The sequence below is a fragment of the Sebastes fasciatus genome, chromosome 20, assembly GCF_043250625.1.
Source record: "Sebastes fasciatus isolate fSebFas1 chromosome 20, fSebFas1.pri, whole genome shotgun sequence".
NCBI lineage: Eukaryota > Metazoa > Chordata > Actinopteri > Perciformes > Sebastidae > Sebastes > Sebastes fasciatus.
In genome coordinates, this window is record NC_133814.1 from 25110821 (window position 1) to 25131202 (window position 20382).

General features: G+C 39.3%; 1 protein-coding gene across 1 annotated transcript in view; it reads right to left on the reverse strand.

Annotated features, from left to right (window-relative positions):
* Window positions 1-20382, reverse strand: part of LOC141757969 (corticotropin-releasing factor receptor 1-like) — a 74906-nt gene that overhangs the window by 14828 nt on the left and 39696 nt on the right. The window contains exons 5-6 of the mRNA XM_074618955.1: window positions 19951-20036; window positions 9355-9461 (exon numbers count right to left, since the gene is read on the reverse strand). Of these exons, the coding sequence (XP_074475056.1) occupies window positions 9355-9461; window positions 19951-20036 (193 nt within the window). The remainder of the gene's footprint in view (window positions 1-9354; window positions 9462-19950; window positions 20037-20382) is intronic.

Genomic DNA, 20382 nt, shown 5'->3' on the forward strand with positions numbered 1-20382 from the left:
GAGACAAACAGAGCAGAATAAAGAAATTAGAGGTGTTGGTAGGTGTATTTTTGAACTTTGGACAGAGCCAGTCTTTATGCTAAACTAAGCTAATCCTGGCTCTAATGCATAGACTGTATATAAGAAGTAGACGTAGTCACCGCGACGTCACCCACTGGTTTGTGGCCTACGGTTTTGAAGCCTTGAGTTTGACATTTTGGCTGTTGCGATCTTGGTTTTTTGGAACCAGAAGTGACACGAGAGGGTGGAGCTAAGTACAACCGAACGCTGAATAAGACATTTTTAGGCGACCAAATTGTTCTAATTAACTTTCATGAAGTGAAAACACACTGTGAAAGAGTTAAAGCTCTAAGACGAAAACAGAGACAACTCCCAGACCGGACAATGCCGTGGTAGCGACCTATCAATCACAAGGTAGCCCCGCCCTAAAGCATCCCCTGCTTTATGATCTATTTGACTCTAAATGGGACCATAATTTACTAAATGAACATCATGCTGTATTGAAGAAGACTTGAAACTAGAGATTGAGACCATAAACTCATGTTTACAATGTTTACTGAGGTAATAAATCAAGTGAGAAGTAGGCTCATTTTCTCATTGACTTCTATACAATCAGACTTCTTTTAGAAACCAGAGGAGTCGCCCCCTGCTGGCTATTAGAGAGAATGCAGGTTTAAGGCACTTCAGCAGGTCGCCCGCTGCTCTAACATCATACTCACATGAGAGACCAAACTGGCGGGACATACCTGAATTAAACATGTCTTCCTATTGAGTCTATTTTAAACCAGCTCAGAGTATTTAGCTATTCTTGCATGAGGATATAACCCTTAAAGTATTCTCTGAAAACAAGAAAACGACGATGATGAATATGAATAATGAAGAGATGTAGCCTCAAAGTACCATTTCCCATCACTCCCCGTTTCCCCTCACCCCCCTGATATAACATGAAGTAACATTTCATTCCCACTCTTGTTTGTGTCATGCCCCGAACGTCTGATGTTTCTTTAATGCTGTAAATAAACCGACCTCAGGATACAATTAAAAAATCTGCCTCAGAGTGAGCGGGTCGGAAATAGAAGCACACACACACAAGCGAGCGGACAGAACAAACCAACCCCGGTCACAGTAGTGACGGCCTCGCTCGCTGTCACCAGCTGACGGCATCATCAGCCCGGCGAAGGCCGACCGTGAATCACATGATTTATTTTTTAGCATGCATCAATTGTTAATAGGTGTCACTTGCACTGTGCTTTGTGCTGACTGGGTAGAAGTGCACGAGAGAGAGATTATTCCAGTGGCTTTGCATTGTACTTTTTATTAACCTCTTACAGAAAATAGCCTAATTAACACAATAACATGCTGCAGTGGTGAATAATTATAATATTATTACACAAGAGTAAAAGAAAAGCAGCCTTGAGGGTTGAAAAACATGTAAAGTTATGTATTCTAAATCTTATTGTTTCACAAATAAGCAGCTAATTCCCCCCCCCCCCACTATATAACAATGTTACTGGAGCTGCCGTTAGTATCACAAAGGCAGCGACTGCCGAGCCACAAGCACTTTTCTTCCTCTTCAAACAGTCGTATTCATTACGCTGTGTGACCTCACTTCCTCTGGCGTCCTGCCAGAGGGGTCAGCTCGGCCTGATGGGTAATAATTAAGAGGAAACACTCCTGCAGACATGTCTTTATCAAAGACACAGAAATAAATAAATAAATAACATTTGTTCTTATTCTGCGTTAATTAATCTGCTGTTTCTTGTTCTAGTTTACACTATAGTATATTATTTATATCACTAAATAATAATTATGGCTGTCAAATGATTAAAATATTTAATCACGATTAATTGCATGATTGTCCGTAGTTAATCGTGATTAATCGCAAATTAATCACACATTTTTTATCTGTTCAAAATGAACCTTAAAGGGAGATTTGTCAAGTATTTAATACTCTTATCAACATGGGAGTGAGTGAAAAACAAAGTATTCAAAAACAAGGTAGGAGAAAAATGTTAATAATAATTAAAAAATAAGAAATATATAAAAATAAAAATATATAATTAAAAATGAGAAAAATTAAATAAAAAACAAAATAATAGAAGTAATAATAATAAAATAATAATAAATAAATAAATTAGGGCTGTCAATCAATTACAAATATTTAATCATGCACACGCAATCAGCACATGTTTTTATCTGTTCAAAATGTACCTTAAAGGGAGATTTATCAAGTATTTAATACTCTTATCAACATGGGAGTGGACAAATATGCTGCTTTATGCAAATGTGTGTATATAATTATTATTGTAAATCAATTAACAACACAAAACAATGACAGATATTGATCCATAAACCCTCACAGGTACTGCATTTAGCATAAAACAATATGCTCCAATCATAACATGGCAAACTGCAGCCAGACAGGCAACAACAGCTGTCAGTGTGTCAGTGTGCTGACTTGACTATGAATCTGAAGGTCAGAGGTCAAGGGACCCCTTTGAAAATGGCCATGGCCAAATTTGTATAGTTATTTAACCTTTGCGAAAAGCTAGTATGTTTTTCTAGTTCCATATGATACCAGGATCTTCACTCCAGCTTTAAAACTGAAGGATATTTTCCCACTGTGACCACACAGGTGTTACTGATTACACCGGACATTGTGCAAGAAAAGAAGACGCTCTATATCTGCAGAGCTGACTTTGATCTTTAACGTCGGATGAATGTGTGTCTGACCTCTCCGGTCAAGCTTTTGCTGCGGTGTTTTGTGTTCATCATGGAACACACTCCCTACAAATGTATTTTGATTCTTTGAAAATGGCCATGACAGTTTTTCCTCGCCAAAATGTAGCGCAAGTTTGGAGCGTTATTTAACCTCCTTCACAACAAGCTAGTATGACATGGTTGGTATGAATTTGTGTTATTATCGACCTTGTATTAGAGTCTATCTTCTATAAGTACAGTTGATACCTAGGCATCTTCCCTCTTTCTCGGTCCTTAACCTTTTCTACTTCTATATATGTGTATTTAGCCTGTCGTTTCTGCCAAGGCCGAAGGCCTAGGAAGGAGGTTATGTTTTCACTGGCGTTGGTTTGTTGGTTTGTCCGTTTGCAGGATTACTCCAAAAGTCTGGGATGGATTTGAATGAAACGTTTTGGAGGGGTGGGGTGTAGCACAATGAACAATCCATTCGATTTTGGTGGCGATCCGGATCATGATCCAGATTCAGGAATTTTTTTAAAGGTCCCATATTATAAAAAAGTGAGATTTTCATGTTTTGTTTTTTTTATTATAAAGCAGGCTTAAGACTTATATAAATACTGGGAAAATATCGAAACGATCAATCCACAGGAAAATACACACAGCCCGTATTCAGAAACTCTGCATTTGAAACAAGCCGTCAGGATTTCTGCCCATTCGTGATGTCACGAATATACAATATTTAGACCCTTGATACAATTTTAAACGTAAACATTCTAAATGTGTCCCAGTTTATTGCTGGTTGTAGTGTATGTGAATGTCATCAACTGACAGGAAGTACACATGGACCCAAGCTGTTGCCTAGCAACGCAATTCCGTTGCAATTCCGTCAAAATGCTCTAAAACGGAGCGTTTCAGACAGAGGATAAATACAGGCATATTCAGACAGACAGTACGAGGAAAATAAAGTTTTTTTTTAACATTACAGCATGTAAACATGTTCTATTAAAAACAAAAAATACAAGTATGAACCTGGAAATGAGCATAATATGAGACCTTTAAGGGTTCTGATCAGCCAGAACATAAAGTTGTTATTTGTTTAGGCTGCACACGTTCTTCTGGTTAACATCGCTTTCGGTAATTATTTTACCTGTTCAGACAAAGAGGGTGAGATAGACTTGGACATTTTTTGTTGACCGTCAACGTCAGGTTCTACTTTAATTTATCCATAACAGTTGTTGCTTGTCATGCTTTTCATTTAATAAACAATCATCTGGTTTTATGTATAGATTTGTTTTACGCATCACAGTAAAGAGATAGCCTTTTAGGGGCTTTTTGATTAATCACAGCTACACTATATTAGAATTGTTTTCTTTATGTAAAATATTTTTTTGTTTGTTTTTTTATATATAAAAATTGTTTGTTTTTTTCAATATATTTTTACATTTTTTTCTCTGAAATATTTTTCTAATATGTTTATTTACTTGAGATATCATGTTTATCCCTTGAGGTCTCATCTTTAGGAACCCAGTTGGAGCCGGAGGTGTTCAGTTTCTTTTCTCTGAAACAGAACCTGTTGGTCTCTGCTGGTGTTGTGTGTCTGTATAAAGCTGCATCCTCGACACACAGCCTCCCTGATAGTTACACTTTTTAATGACTGCACAGCCTCAGTTCTTTTATCAAACTGTTTTAAATGCCTTAATGAATCAGGTATGTGCTCCTCTAATAACTGTGGAGCTGTTGGTTGTCCCTCAGTACCATGAAGAAGACTGTCATGTCCAAACGTTGGTAAATCATTAAATCATTCTTTGCATCGTGGCTTCGAGTGTGCGACTATTTCTCTTTACACGTTATACTTTAACATATTATTACGTATGTATGTAACATTTATTATACGATGAGATAAGATAAGACTTTATTGATCTCCGAGGTGTGGATAAAAGGTTAAAAGATAAGAAAGCAGATAAAGAACAATTTAAATTAAATGAATGAAACATCAAATAAGAGATTAAAGACATGAAAGAGATGTGACATTATAAAGAAGCGATATACTACACAGGGCAGGAATCTCCCGGAGGCCATGAGGGCCGTGGCCGCTGAGCTCTTCAGTTTGGCCTTCTGCCCCTAAAAAAGATTACACGCCCTGCGGCCACAGTGGCCTTTCAAGAAGGAGATAAATGTGAGTGTCTCCTCCTGCTAACAGGCACTGGAGGTGAATATAGATAATCGTGAGGATGAATGGATTCTTTACAGCTAAAACAGCCACAAATCTTTGATCCACGTCGTTCATAACTGGACTTTTAACTGTATTAACGTTGTCTGTAGGCTACAGCACAACAAAGTAAGACATAACAACAATAAACACAATTAAAAGACACAAAAAAACATGTCATACTAGCTTGTCGTGAAGGAGGTTAAATAACACTCCAAACTTACGCTAAATTTTGGCGGGGAAAAACTGTCATTGCCATTTTCAAAGGGGTCCCGTGACCTCTGACCTCCAGATATGTGAATGTAAATGGGTTCTATGGGTACCCACGAGTCTCCCCTTTACAGACATGCCCACTTTATGATAATCACATGCAGTTTGGGGCAAGTCATAGTCAAGTCAGCACACTGACACACTGACAGCTGTTGTTGCCTGTTGGGCTGCAGTTTGCCATGTTATGATTGGAGCATATTGTTTTATGCTAAATGCAGTACCTGTGAGGGTTTCTGGATCAATATCTGTTATTGTTTTGTGTTGTTGATTAATTTACAATAATAAATATATACATACATTTGTATAAAGCAGCATATTTGTCCACTCCCATGTTGATAAGAGTATTAAATACTTGACAAATCTCCCTTGAAGGTACATTTTGAACAGATAAAAAATGTGCGATTAATTTGAGATTAATCGTGATTAAATTAAATTAAAATAAATTAAATGTATTTAAATTTATTAAATTAAAAAAAGAAATTAAATATTTTAATGGATGGACAACCTAATATTAATATTAATGTATAAGCACAATTATTCATTATCATTCATACTTATAGCTATTTACCTATAAATTACATCACACATCATGGCTGGAAGAATAATTCACCTACTGTATAGTCTATAGTATTATAATGTATATATTATATATAACTATAGTATTATTTATTATTTTATTTTTATTTATTTTGTTTTTTTAATGTTTTTTTGCTGTAATGTGTGGATTCTCCCCTCAGGGGTGAATAAAGTTTTATCTTTCATAAATAATCTGCTGGATGTATGTCGCTGTTTGTCCGCCTGTAAAACGTTGTGATGACTCATTCTGCCCCCCCTCCTGCCATATAACCAGGCTTCGTTAGCCTGAGTGTGGCGGTAGCTGCTGCTGCTGCTGCAGCGATATCACGGGTCAGAGGTGTGCGCTTGAATATCCGCCGGCATAAACCTTGTTTACATTTCTAAAAGAGCTCTAATTTATTAATGTCTTCCTCTTCCTGGTCTAACAACACGCGGCGAGGAAGGTGAGGGTGAAGGTGAACAGCTTGCCCTCCTGCTCTCTGAATCAGATCCCTGAACAGCCAATTTCCTTTTTGAAGTTCCACTCTGACTGCAGATGGAGCTGCTAGAGAGAGGAGGTAACTCCAGCCTCCAGCTTCCAGCAGAGTAAAGAGTCATTTAGTTTCATGCATATTAAGTGTGAGCTGACTGATGGACACAAACTCTTCTGGTTGACTCATCAGAACTAAAGGAGCTGTGTTAGGAGATATCTGGTTAGTTGCTGACAGTGCTCGTTTCTCTGAAGCGAAGCGATCGTATCATCAGTAAGCCGTCACATACTTCAAACTTTGCCCCGTATAATCATTGTTTAGAGGTTTTCTAATAGCAGCTTATATACAACCACATATCTGCAACATGAACATGTCTGTGGCTTTTGCAACCTTTCAGAGGTTTTATTATGGCTAGGAAAAGGATCCGTCTTGAGTAAATTTGACGTCACGTTCTCGTCGTAATGGGAGAAAGAGAAAAGCTCGGGAAGGGGATCGGGATTCCTCAGCTTCTTTGGTGGCATTTCTTTTTTCTGGTAAACATCTTCTCGTTTTTATCCCCTGATGTTTATGAGCTGCAACAGTCCCTGTAAATATACACTTTATAATCAAATAAACACGTCTGCCGTTTTCTAGACTAGACACTTGATCCTACATACTTGTTAAAGCTGCAGTAGGCAATATGTTTTTGGTATCATTGGGCAAAAATCCCATAATAACCTTTCAGCATATTGTAATTCAAGTGTTCTGAGAGACAACTAGACTTCAACTCCTCCTCATGGCTCTGTTTTCAGGATTTAGAACATCTAGAGAGAGCGTTCCTATTGGCTGTGCTCCGGTCATGTGACCAGAACTTGGCGTTCCTTCACAAACTTTCTCATTTCACAGCTAAACCGTGCTACAAGATGATTCTGAAAACCTCTGAGGAGAGAAATAGGCATTAACGTAACAGAATATTGATTCATATTTGATCAGCGCTGCCTAGTTTGACCGTTTGGTCGGAGTTCGCGAGTGATTGACAGCCGGCTCTCATAGACAGTAGATGGACAGCAGACCTCAGATCAGCTCTTACTGCTTTCTTCCTCCGGTCTGTGAAATCTTGCAGATGCCGTTAGGAGCACCGGAGGACACCAGAGGAACATGACTTTTTTTCAGGTTACCTGTTTTAATGTCTGTATGACAATATTAAATGTCTGTCTTAGTTTGAGCAGTTTTACATTTGTACAGGCAGTAACACGGGCCTACATTTGTACGGATTGTGTTCCATGACGAACACAAAACACCGCAGCATAAAGCTGGACCGGAGAGAGGTCAGACAAACAGCCATCTGACGTTAAAGATCAAAGTCAGCGCTCTGCAGATGTTGAGTGTCTTCTTTTCTTGCACAATGTCCCGTGTAATCAGTAACACCTGTGTTGTCACACGTTTATAAACCAGTGGGAAAATGTCCTCAGTTTTAAAACTAGAGTGAAGATACTGGTATCATATGGAACTAGAAAACATAAGGTCATACTGGTTTGTCGCAAAGGTTAAATAACTTTAAAAAAAGAATCCAAACTTGTGCTACATTTTATTGAGGAAAAACTGTCATGTCCATTTTCAAAGGGGTCCCTTGACCTCTGACCTCCGGATCAGTGAATGTAAATGGGTTCTATGGGTACCCACGAGTCTCCCCTTTACAGACATGCCCACTTTATGATAATCACATGCAGTTTGGGGCAAGTCATAGTCAAGTCAGCACACTGACACACTGACAGCTGTTGTTGCCTGTTGGGCTGCAGTTTGCCATGTTATGATCTGAGCATATTGTTTTATGCTAAATGCAGTACCTGTGAGGGTTTCTGGATCAATATCTGTAATTGATTTGTGTTGTTAATTGATTTCCAATAATAAATGCATACATACATTTGCATAAAGCAGCATATTTGCCCACTTCCATGTTGATACGAGTATTAAATACTTGACAAATCTCCCTTTAAGGTACATTCTGAACAGATAAAAAAATGCGTTTAATCGCGATTAAATACTTTAATCAATTGACAGCCCTCATTCTTATTGTAAATTTTTTCTATTTGATTTATGTTTCTTGACTGCTGCAGTCCATGCTTTTATCTTTTATTTTCTCTTAGTATTTTTATCGTTATGCACCAAAACACCAAAGAAAATTCCTTGCATGTGAAAACCTCCATCTGTTCTGTTGCACTTTGGATACAAGCAGTTTAAAAGCAGATACACATGCAGTTAATTTCCATATTAATTCATTTTTTCCAAACATAACGGCCAAAACATAAACTTAAATTATCCAGAAGAGTCTTGTGTTTCTAATCCTTTGAAACTGGAACTCTCAGTGTGATTTATATTCTGTTTCAGCGTCACCTTACAGAAGCTAAAAGTGCTCCAACAACCATTTCAGTGTTTTTTTTAGCCCTCTAAAAATCCCCCTCTCGTCTCTGCTGTAATCCCTTCTCTCCTCTCTCCTCTCTCTCTCTCTCCAGTTCCACAACACTGAACCCGAGTGTCAACCTTTCTCTCCATCACACTGGCAGCGGCAACCTTCCCTTAAATGCTTCTCAATTTCATTAAAAAGTGAAGAAGGTGAGTAATAAATGCCAAACTCCTCCACTACCCCGATGTCATTTTTAGCTCGTCCTCCCTCCCTCCCTGTACCGCGCCACACAAACACGGGTTGTGCATAAACGCTGCCCTGTAGATGTATTTATTATGTCTTCTCTGTGGCCTGTCATGCTTTTCTCACCCCCCCCCCTGGGGGTGTCTCTGGGATCGATAACAGTCCCGGCTGTTGAGGGTGCTAAGACCTTTCTGTCGTTAACGCTCGGTTTACTTTGGTTTGTCAGAGAGAACCATTCAACCTCCAGCGGCTGTCCCAGCAGGCCTCGGCGAGGCTGCTTTCTTCCAGCGACGGGTCTATTATTCCCGTTTGTGGGGAAATGTGCCCTAGTTTTTTTTGCAGGCATCTAAACCCCTTTACATCTGCGGGATTGAGATAGGGAAGGTTTCATCCCATGACCAAACGGTTTTCGAATAAGAGGCGCTTTGAAAAACGAGGGATCTTCAGACGTTTCTGTCACATCAAGGATGTCTGGAGGATTATCGGCGGCACCAAACACTTACCTCAAACACAAGAAGAGGAAGAAGGCGACGAGCAGCGCCACCATGGAGATGCAGTGACCAAGGAAGTTTATGATCACGGCGATTTGGTAGTGCATCTTGCCTTTTTTCTGCAGGGAGAGAAAGAAACACAGGAGGATGAGTCTTTTGGGGTTTTTCTGATTTACAGAAACAATATTCTCAGGATGAGAAAAAAGACTCTTTGGTTTATTTTACCTTTTATTTTTTAGAGCAGACTCCTGCTGTGCTTTTGAACAGAGGCGAGTTTAGAAACTTTTAGAATAAAAAATGTGTTAAGACTCACATTTGAAGCTCTGGTTTTAAATTACCATTGCATTATTGATAGCTACATTATGTATTCAGTGTAATTATATAAATAGTAGGGCTGTCAATCGATTAAAATATCTAATCTCAAATTAATTTCACATTTTTTATGTGTTCAAAATGTACTTTAAAGGGAGATTTGTCAAGTATTTAATACTCGTATCAACATGGGAGTGGACAAATATGCTGCTTTATGTAAATGTATGTATATATTTATTATTGTAAATCAATTAACAACACAAAACAATGAGAGATATTGATCCAGAAACCCTCACAGGTACTGCATTTAGAATAAAACAATATGCTCCAATCATAACACGGCAAACTGCAGCCCAACAGGCAACAACAGCTGTCAGTGTGTCAGTGTGCTGACTTGACTATGACTTGCCCTAAACTGCATGTGATTATCATAAAGTGGGCATGTCTGTAAAGGGGAGACTCGTGGGTACCCATAGAACCCATTTACATTCACTGATCTGGAGGTCAGAGGTCAAGGGAACCCTTTGAAAATGACCATGACAGTTTTTCCTCGCCAAAATTTTGCATAAATGTGGAGCGTTATTTAACCTCCTTCTCGACAAGCTAGTATGACATGGTTGGTACCAATGGATTCATCAGATTTTCTGGTTTCATATGATGCCGGTATTTTCATTCTAGCTTTAAGCTGCGCCCGGTTGAATCCAGGGGTAAGATTTGTATCAAATAATCATGATAAATAGCTCAGCGGTTCACACCAGGCTCGAATCAAACCCAACACTTATCATGATGTGTGCAGCGTTTCACTTCATGTTGCCTGAATTCAGAATCACAACAAAAGTCAACGTCTAAAAAACCATTGACAGGAAAGAAGCAGAGGAGAAAACAGCAAAATGAGCCTTGGCGGTGAGGGGAGGCGGTGAATCAAGGCCAGTGTGGCTGCAGGGCAGAGCATTTTTTGGAGGGGCAACGCAGCCACGGCCCTCATGGCCCTCACGGCCCTCATGGCCTTCACAGCCCTCATGGCCTCCGTGAGATTACGGCCCTGGGTGTGACGGTTTCGCCATGTCAACATAATTCAAACAACCAATGTGTTTATGATTAAATTGTTTACTAGAGCACAACGTTCTTCATAGATCAAGTCTCTAGAAAACAACAACGAAGAAGAATTTAAAGTGGACTGAGGGGTCATGACAGATGTATTGACTTATGGACACTCAGGGGAGCAGCCCTGTCGGTCAGCATCTCTTTGAGGTCTCTCTTTGAGCTCATTCTGCGCCTTTCTGTGGATGATTTATCTCTTTGTAGTAATTTTATGTCTTTTTCTGATCGTCTCGCGTCCCTTTGTTGTTATTTTTTGTCTCTGTGATCGTTTTTTGTCTCTTTTTGGTTTATTTTTTGTCTTTTTGTGGTCATTTTGCGTCTTTTGTGGTTGATTTTATGTCTATTTGTTGTTATTTTTTTCTCTCTGTTGTTTTTTAATGTCTCTTTGTGATCGTTTTTTGTCTCTTTGTGATTGTTTTTTGATCTCTTTGAAGTCGCTTTTGGTCTATTTGTGGTCGCTTCTCATCTTTATGATCGTTTTGTGTCCCTTTGTAGTCATTTTTTATCTCTTCATTGTCGTTTTGCGTATCTTTACGCTCATCTTCTGTCTCTTTTTTGGTTGTTTTTTGTATCTTTGTGGTTGTTTTGTATCTCTTTGTTGATTTCCCTACAGGACATATTAACAGTCATACAGAGGTTCTGGTCCCGGGGTCCTGATAGGCCTGTTCAATAATCCATCCATTAAACTAATAAGACACCTACCTGTCACTCTACCTATCATTCATATTTCAGAGGGCTTTTGAATCATGAATACTGGAGGCTGGTGAACGTGCACACACACTCACATATACACTAACCATGAGGCTTTCTACTGCTGAAGATTTACATAAAACACAGACGCATCTTCCTCTAAAACCACTGTCTGTGACTCAGATATCCGTTGTGATCGGATTCCCCCCACACTACCAGCAGTAATCTGTGCTGTAAGTGGATTTATGTAACTGCTGGTGTCTACGGCGAGATTAAATGTGGACATGTTTAATCCCTGCCTCTCCCACCCTGAAACACGTCATCCCATTCACTTTACTTTGCTGCAGCAGCTCAAATCTTTAACTCTTTTAAAGTCTGCACTGTAGAAGACAAACGGCACAAAGTCTTTTCCTTCAGATGCATGAATGTACGTCCATGTCTGTGTGATTGTTAATATAACAGGGACAGATATTTGTAGGACCAGTTTAATGAAAACAAGTCGTCATACCTAAACAAGATAATAGGTTCTTTGTCTCTGAACTCCAAAAAGACTCACACGACCAAAAATCTCTCATATGACGCTTTGATCATTGCAAATTAAGTCAGTGCTTTGTTCTGTGGTTAAGGTTTGACTTTTAGATATGATGATTGCAAAATGAGTCATATGAGTGTTTTCTTCTGTGTTCTGTGGTTAAAGTTTGACTTTTAGGCAGCTAACCGGTTGGTGTTGGGGGAAAGGTCGCGGTTGTGCTTAATGCAGAATAATCCTCCAACGTGTCTCTCAGAATGTGCAATAAATTTCAGTACTTTACTTTTGCATTTTATGACACTTGGGAGTGAGTCTTTGCCCCAAGCGAGGGAGTTTAAGTATCTCGAGGTCTTGTTCAGTGAGGGAAAAATGGAGCGGCAGATGGACAGGCGGTTTGGTGCAGCGTCTGCCGTTATGCGGGCGCTGTACCGACCACTGTGGTGAAGAGGGTGCTGAGCCGGAAGGTAAAGCTCTCAATTTACCGGTCCATCTATGTTCCAACCCTCACCCATGGTCATGAGCTTTGGGTGGTGACCGAAAGAATGAGATCACAGATACAAGCGGCCGAAATGAGCTTCCTTCGTAGGGTGGCTGGGCTCAGCCTTAGAGACAGACATCCGGAGGAGAGCCGCTGCTCCTTCGCGTCGAACGGTGGTTCGGACATCTGATCAGGATGCCTCCTGGACGAGATTACATTTGAACGCATCATGACGATGTAGTAATTTACCTTCGCCCCATAAGTAATTTTTCCTGAGCAGCGTTTGAACACCTCATAATAATAAATCAATGGCACCTCCGTTAACGTTAGTAGCTCTGTTATTTAGCCAATCAGGAATGTGCTGCCCACCGGCTGCTAACAACTAACGTTACTAACTCTCCTCCTGTTGATTTAAACACAGATTTGTCGCTTTATCAGGGAAAAAAACAGGTTGCATCACATCAGGTTTAGTAGCGCTACGCTGTTGAATGCTTTTTTTTCTCTTCATCGTGGCTCCGGTTCCAAACAAACTGAAAAATGATACAGCATGCGTATGCCTAACTGTGGGGAAGCATTCATTCAGAGGAATCGATAGTCACAGAGGCTTGACATTCCAAGGAATTGGACAAGTAAGAACCGGTTCTCTGTTCCACTAGTGTTTTCCCTGTCTGCCAAAGTGGCAGATGGTATGCCAATTTTATCTGCCACTGCCAACAATTTACTCACATTTGGCAGGTGGCCGGTGCTAATTTTAGAAACTACTTGTGAGCCAATAGCATAACGTCATTGGTATCACGTGGTATCTCTGGGTCGTCAGTTAGTGTGGAAAAAAACAGATAGCACCTTTAAGCAAAGGACCTGAGTACTTCCTCCACCACTGGATGTAATATACTGTGTTTATGCTTGGAAGTTTTTGTTTTGTTGTCTGGCTAAGTGTTGTGTTTTGTTATGTATGTGCAACAGTGCGATGCAAGGCAAATTTCAGAGAAAGATTTAGACAAATCATGTGTGTATTTTTGTCCTGGGAGTTGTGTGTGTGTATTGTCCCAGTAAAAAATGAACCTACTAGGACATTTCCCTCTGCTGCAGAATAATGCATTTCTTCACCAAATAAAGGATGTAGGTTTCCTCCATCTCTGACAGCGGAGTCACGCTATAAAAGGATCCTTTCAAGGGTAGTGTGACAGGAGGGATGATTACAATGATTAGTGACTCCACACTGAACGATCACTCTTTCTATGTACATATGAGTGCAGTAATATAGACCTGGAGAAAAATGTGATCCAGTCCTCCTTTAGCACTCTGACGGTCCGCTGGGGGCTCGGCCGCTATTCTGTCTTTCAGAGGTCGTAGCAGGCTCAGTTTTAAGCTAAAGTGAAGATACTGACATCATATGAAACTAGAAAACGTAAGGAATCCATTGGTACCAACAAGGGGTCCCTTGACCTCTGACTTCAAGATATGTGAATGAAAATGGGTTCTATGGGTACCCACGAGTCTCCCCTTTACAAACATGCCCACTTTATGATAATCACATACAGATTTTTGAATGCAGTATAAATGTGTTATTGTCTCCTATTCCAAAATGGTGCATCCAATTTGAATATTTTTGCATACTGGGGTCCCTAAACAGTCTTGAATTACATACATTGGGTATCACTGTAAAGCTGAGACTCTTGTGGATCCAATGAGCCCAACTGTATTCATGTGTGATGATGTTAGTCCCCATAGGAGACATTTCATTCTAGTGAGACGTGACCTCACTGTATAAAATGACCTGTGGTGACCTCTAGGGTAATCACAGCCTCATGAAACGTTACAGCCACAAACTAGAGACCTAGAGCATTCAGAGGATGGATGGATCAGACTAGAGACCTAGAGCATTCAGAGGATGGATGGATCAGACTAGAGACCTAGAGCATTCAGAGGATGGATGGATCAAACTAGAGACCTAGAGCATTCAGAGGATGGATGGATCAAACTAGAGACCTAGAGCATTCAGAGGATGGATGGATCAGACTAGAGACCTAGAGCATTCAGAGGATGGATGGATCAAACTAGAGACCTAGAGCATTCAGAGGATGGATGGATCAGACTAGAGACCTAGAGCATTCAGAGGATGGATGGATCAGACTAGAGACCTAGAGCATTCAGAGGATGGATGGATCAAACTAGAGACCTAGAGCATTCAGAGGATGGATGGATCAGACTAGAGATCTAGAGCATTCAGAGGATGGATGGATCAGACTAGAGACCTAGAGCATTCAGAGGATGGATGGATCAGACTAGAGACCTAGAGCATTCAGAGGATGGATGGATCAGACTAGAGACCTAGAGCATTCAGAGGATGGATGGCTTTCCTAGCTAGATTGACAATAAGGGGGTTTCTGAGCCATCCAATCATTGAAAAATGCAATTCTTGCAGAAATCTCCAAAATCTCAAAAGTTTTTGATCCCAAATCACAGCATGTCTTTTTCTCTGGTGTTCCTCAAGGTCTTGGTGTCTTAATGTGGTATTTTGGAGGGATTATTGATCATTTTTTATCAATTCTCCAGTGGTAAAAAATGGTTAAATTTAGCACCAAATCTGTGCAACAAATGGCATCAACACAAAAATGTCTGCAACAGCTTATGAGACCTAATAGAGCATGAGGATGACCATCATATACTTCTATCATCATGTTTTAAACCCCCCACAATCTATTTTAATTAGGGCTGTCAACTGATTAAAATATTTAATCGTGATTAATCGAATGATTGTGCATGATTAATCACAATTAAACTGCATGTGATTATCATAAATGTCTGTAAAGGGGAGACTCGTGGGTACCCAAAGAACCCATTTACATTCACATATCTGGAGGTCAGAGGTAAATGCCAGTTTTTCCTCGCCAAAATTAAGTGTAAGTTTGGAGCGTTATTTAACCTCCTTCCCGACAAGCTAGTAGGACATGGTTGGTACCGATGGATTCATTAGGTTTACTAGTTTCATATGATACCAGTATCTTCATTCTAGCTTTAAGACTAAGCCTGCTGCATCTACGAGCTGCATCTCAAATTAATCTCCAGGTTCCAGCTTTCAGATGATGTACACCACTTCTATGTGACATCTACTGTTGACCTGCTATCTCCCCCTAAAGACCCCCTGTCCTCCACCACTACCCCTCTAAAAAGAGGTTGGCATGGTAAGGGGTTAATCGACTGCAGACTGCAGGAGTGGCGAACAACATCAGGACATAAATCAAGTAAACAGGAGGTTTTAAAATGGATAGCAGAGCTCAGAGAGGAGGAGGTGGACGACAAGAGGATAATATAAGACCCACCCACCAGTAGCCTCGGGTCTCTGGGAGTCAAACCCAAACCTGACTCACTCTCCTTCTATAAGAAACAACTAAGACTCTTATCGTATATATTTGAGATATTCAAGTCCCAGAAGGAAAAGAGGATTTTTTTTTTTCCTCAAACAAACTTTCCAATAAGCCTTTGATCCACACAGTTTCTCTTCCCAGCGGGACCAAAGAATATCCGGTTCAATACCGGCTGAACTTTAAAAGAGAAGCCACTTCAACTCCCCCTCCTTTTTTTCCCCTGATGTCAATCACCTGGTGATTTATTTCATGGCCACAAAGAGGATGAAAAAAAAAAATCAAACACACATTTTCAAAAGGTCAGACGGTCTATATCCATCTTCTGCAACGGATCGATCGGACATCAGACTCAGAGTCTCTCAGGAAACACCAAATGAAGGGTCTCATTCACAACATGCTCACAGATCTATAACGTCCAACTGGACTGTTTCTGGTGACCTAATTGGCGGGTTAAAACACGCCATCACACGTCAGACAAAATCCTTTAAAGAATAATTATAAAACATATATATATATAAAACCCATGAAAAGAACAAATCAACGATGAATTGATCCCACAAACACGTCTGTGTATCCGAAGCCTGATAAAACTATGACATCAGTGTTCAATTTACGGAGGGAAATGGGGGGGGGGTCTGACCCCTAATTAATAATAATTGGATGTCAATCGATTAAAATATTAAAAAATAAATAAATAAATGACTCAATAAATAAATGCCTTTCGGCTGCTCCCGTTAGGGGTCGCCACAGCGGATCATTGATCCACACATTGATTTTGGCATAGGTTTTACACCGGATGAAATAAATAAATATGTCATTAAATGTGGCAAAAATAATATTAAAAATAAATGTAACCATTAATTAATGATGAAATGTGACATAAATTAATATTTCTGTTTTAATTTGCTTCTCTATTTTTTCAATTCCTTTATTTATTTACTCTTCTGTATACGTTTTCCTTTTATGTATTCATGTATGTATGTATTTTTTAAATAAATAAATTAAAACATTAATAAAAATAATACATAAATAAATAAAAAGGGAAAATTAATTAAAGGGAATTAATACAAAGATTAATAAATAAAGGAAATTGATATTTCAGTTTTAATTTGCTTCTTTATTTATTAATCTTTGTATTGGTTCCCTTATTTATTTACTCTTCTGTTTAATTTTCCCTTTTATTTATTTATGTATTATTTTTATTAATTTTTTCAACTTATTTATATTAAAAAATAGATATATACAGACCTCAATAAATAAATAAATAAAAGGAAAACTTCAACAGAAGAGTAAATAAATAAGGGAATTAAATAAATAAATAAACAAATAAAAATAAAAATATCAATTTATGTTACATTTGATCAATTAATTAATGGCTACATTTATTTATTTTTGCTACATTTAATGACATTTATTTATTTATCGAGTCATTTATTTATTTTCCAACGAATGTGGCGAGAGTCACAGATAGGGAAAAGACTCACACATTGTTGGTTATGGTTGTTTTTCATGGGATTTGTTGACGAAAAGAAAACTAGAGAATAACGCCGGCCTCCTCCTTTAAATGCAGGTCAAGGATATAGATAGAAACCATAACAGAGCTTATGGAACCAGGGCAGGTTAACAATGTTGATGGAAACTCAACTGTTTAATATTCACTTCCAGCAGATGGCCAGCTCCGGCAAAACAAACGTACCGTGTACCTTTCCCCTCATGTAATTTTATATTTCACATACAATACTTCAAATGTCTACTCGTCACAGTCTGATTTAGGTCAGCGTGTTCTGTCTGAAAGCTTTGTCCTGCGTTCAATCCTAATTAAACTGAGCGCTCATCACCATCACCATCACCATCACATCTGCACATCACAATGCACCATCCAGGTGGTGGCTAAGAGCATGCTAAAAAAAAACAACAACAACAAAACAAGCAACACATGAATGGATAAAGAAGTGGAGCACAGCAGGACCTTAACAGCAGCACTGTGACTGTGTTTTCTTGCTCTCGTGGCCGGAGGACAATGCTGTTTAGAGAAATCTCTGTTGTGGTTTCTTTTGAGGAATTCACTAAATCAAACCTCTTTTGTTTTTGAGCGTTCAAAAGAGGAATAGCTTGCGGGTTGATTGGCAGATTTCAGGCTCCCACCTACACATAAAACCCGCCAAGATGGCATTAAAAGCTGCAGAGCCTGTTTATTGCAAAACACTCATTGTGCTGTTGAAGCCTTCTAGTGATGCTCTTAGGCATTTCATAGTACATTCATAGTGTTTTCTTGTGACTGTAGCATGCACTGACAAAGAGGCGGTTGAAAAAAGTTTCCCTTGAATGAATTAAGACCTCAGTAGGGCTGCACAATTCATTGAATAATAATCACGATTTGGGCTTCCCACAATTAAATGAACATGATCGACCACAATATTGACATTTAAAATGCTCCGCTCATAGAAAACTATGCTGCATAAATCAAGCGCTTCCTAAACTAACAGCTGGAGATGCACCGAATATTGGAGTTTTACCGATCACACACACATGTGCAGCCGCCACATGATGGTTTTACGTCAGCATACTTCTTCAGCGTGAGTGAAGAAGACATCAAATTGTAATTTGTCACAACTGTAAGTCCAAAATAAGTCACGGAGGAACAACCTTTAAAACATCTGGAACAACTAACTCAACTAACAGACTCTTATTGTACTCTAATTTATTCCCATGATGCTGCTCAGATTAATCACAGTGAGCGGCTCGTCTGCCGACAGCACAGAGCACATTATGGTGCGTTCAAGCTCTACTCGGTAAAAATGAGTATTAGGCGATGATAAAATATATCATGATACGTTCAAATGTAATCTTTTTTGGCGATAAACTTGAATAAATCCAGTTGTTTGAAGGAGATGTTTTCACAGCAATATAAAATATATAATAGAGAGGGGATTATGACGTGTTTAACTTCCTAACACTACCTCTAAGCCGCTTATAATATATAATTAAAACTACTAATGCCAAGATTTTTTTAATCTGTGTGTTTTTATGCAAAATAAATAATACTATTAGATGACTATAAAAAAGTAAAAGGATAACATTTATAGTGTTTTGACGGTTGAAATGTGTCACAATATGAAAGTGAAAGCAGCGCTCTGTTTATTTAAATGGGAACTTGCAATAAGAATATTTTGTCCCTAAAATCTACGAATAATCAACCACGTTGTTTTAGAATTGAAAAAGAGCATTTTTGCCCACTAATATCCAAAAACACATCTCTTCCTGTCTGTTTCCATATTGCTCTCTTAGCTACTTCGATCAAAGAACGTATATTGATTCGATCCACAAACGATCAGCTCGCTAGTCGCCCAAAAATCTCATTTCATTGGATGAATGATGATTTTGTAAACACCCCCGAGTTCAGGATGAGTCATCAAACACTTGAAACCGTATACAGGACATATATTTGGCATAAAACAAGAGGTAAATAAACAATTAACACAGGGATACAGGATTAACACCGGGAAAATGTGTTTTTCATCGATGGGGACTTTAAGTTAGATGCTATGTAAGGGATAGTGTACAGCGAGCCGGTCATTGGTCATTGGCTGCATCGCCCTGAAGGGGTTTATTATCTATTTTATTACACGGCTACTTACTTAAGAAATCAATAATTTGACACAAAAACCGTCCGTCAGAGTCCGACAGCAGAACTGCGCTCATAGCATCAGTCTGCTATAAAGAAATAACAGACCATCAAAATTCAGCAAAGCAGTGTAATAAATACATATAAAACCCGCCAAGAAGGCATTAAAGCTGCAGCGCCTGTTTATTGCAAAACATTCATTGTGCTCTTGTAGCCTTCCAGTGATGCTCTCAGGCATTTCAGAGTACATTCATAGTGTTTTCTTGTGACCGTAGTGTCAGTTTGAGGCTGCAGGCTCAGAGCCACCAAACCCTGAATCCATATTTACTATAAATAAACTTGGGAGCAAACCCGCCACACTCATCTTCCACCGCTAACCTCGGCCTTTTGTTGTTGGTTTTTGATTATGTCTCACGCTTTGAGGGTCTCCGTGAAAAGCCTCATTAATCAGGATACACTCACACAAACAACACACGAACACCACACGAACGCCGTGACATCTTACCTCCTCGTGAAGTATGGCCTTACACATGGAGTAGTTCCCCTTCAGCGCCCACGTCCCGTTTGTAAGACATTTCCTATAAACGTTGTCTGCACAGAGAGCAAGAGAAGAGAAAGAACAGAGGGTTGTTGTTAGAAAAGATGTTTTTATATTCTTTAAGTGAATCATTCTTGGGGGGTTTCTTGGCCTTGGATCCCTGAAAATGTACAAGATGTGAATTTGTGCTCGATTCGTAGTGGCACTGTGACCTTTTTCTGCTTTTGAGACTAATAGGGAGAGATATCATTAGAGGTAGTCTTACAAGCTGTGAGTTTTCACACGTTTGCTGTCAGGACAGTCTGCCACCCTCTGACTAAGCATGGTTATCGTTCTTTACATTCGGACCCACCAATGACCCGCATTCAGCCGGCATTTTATAACGTTTTACACAAAACA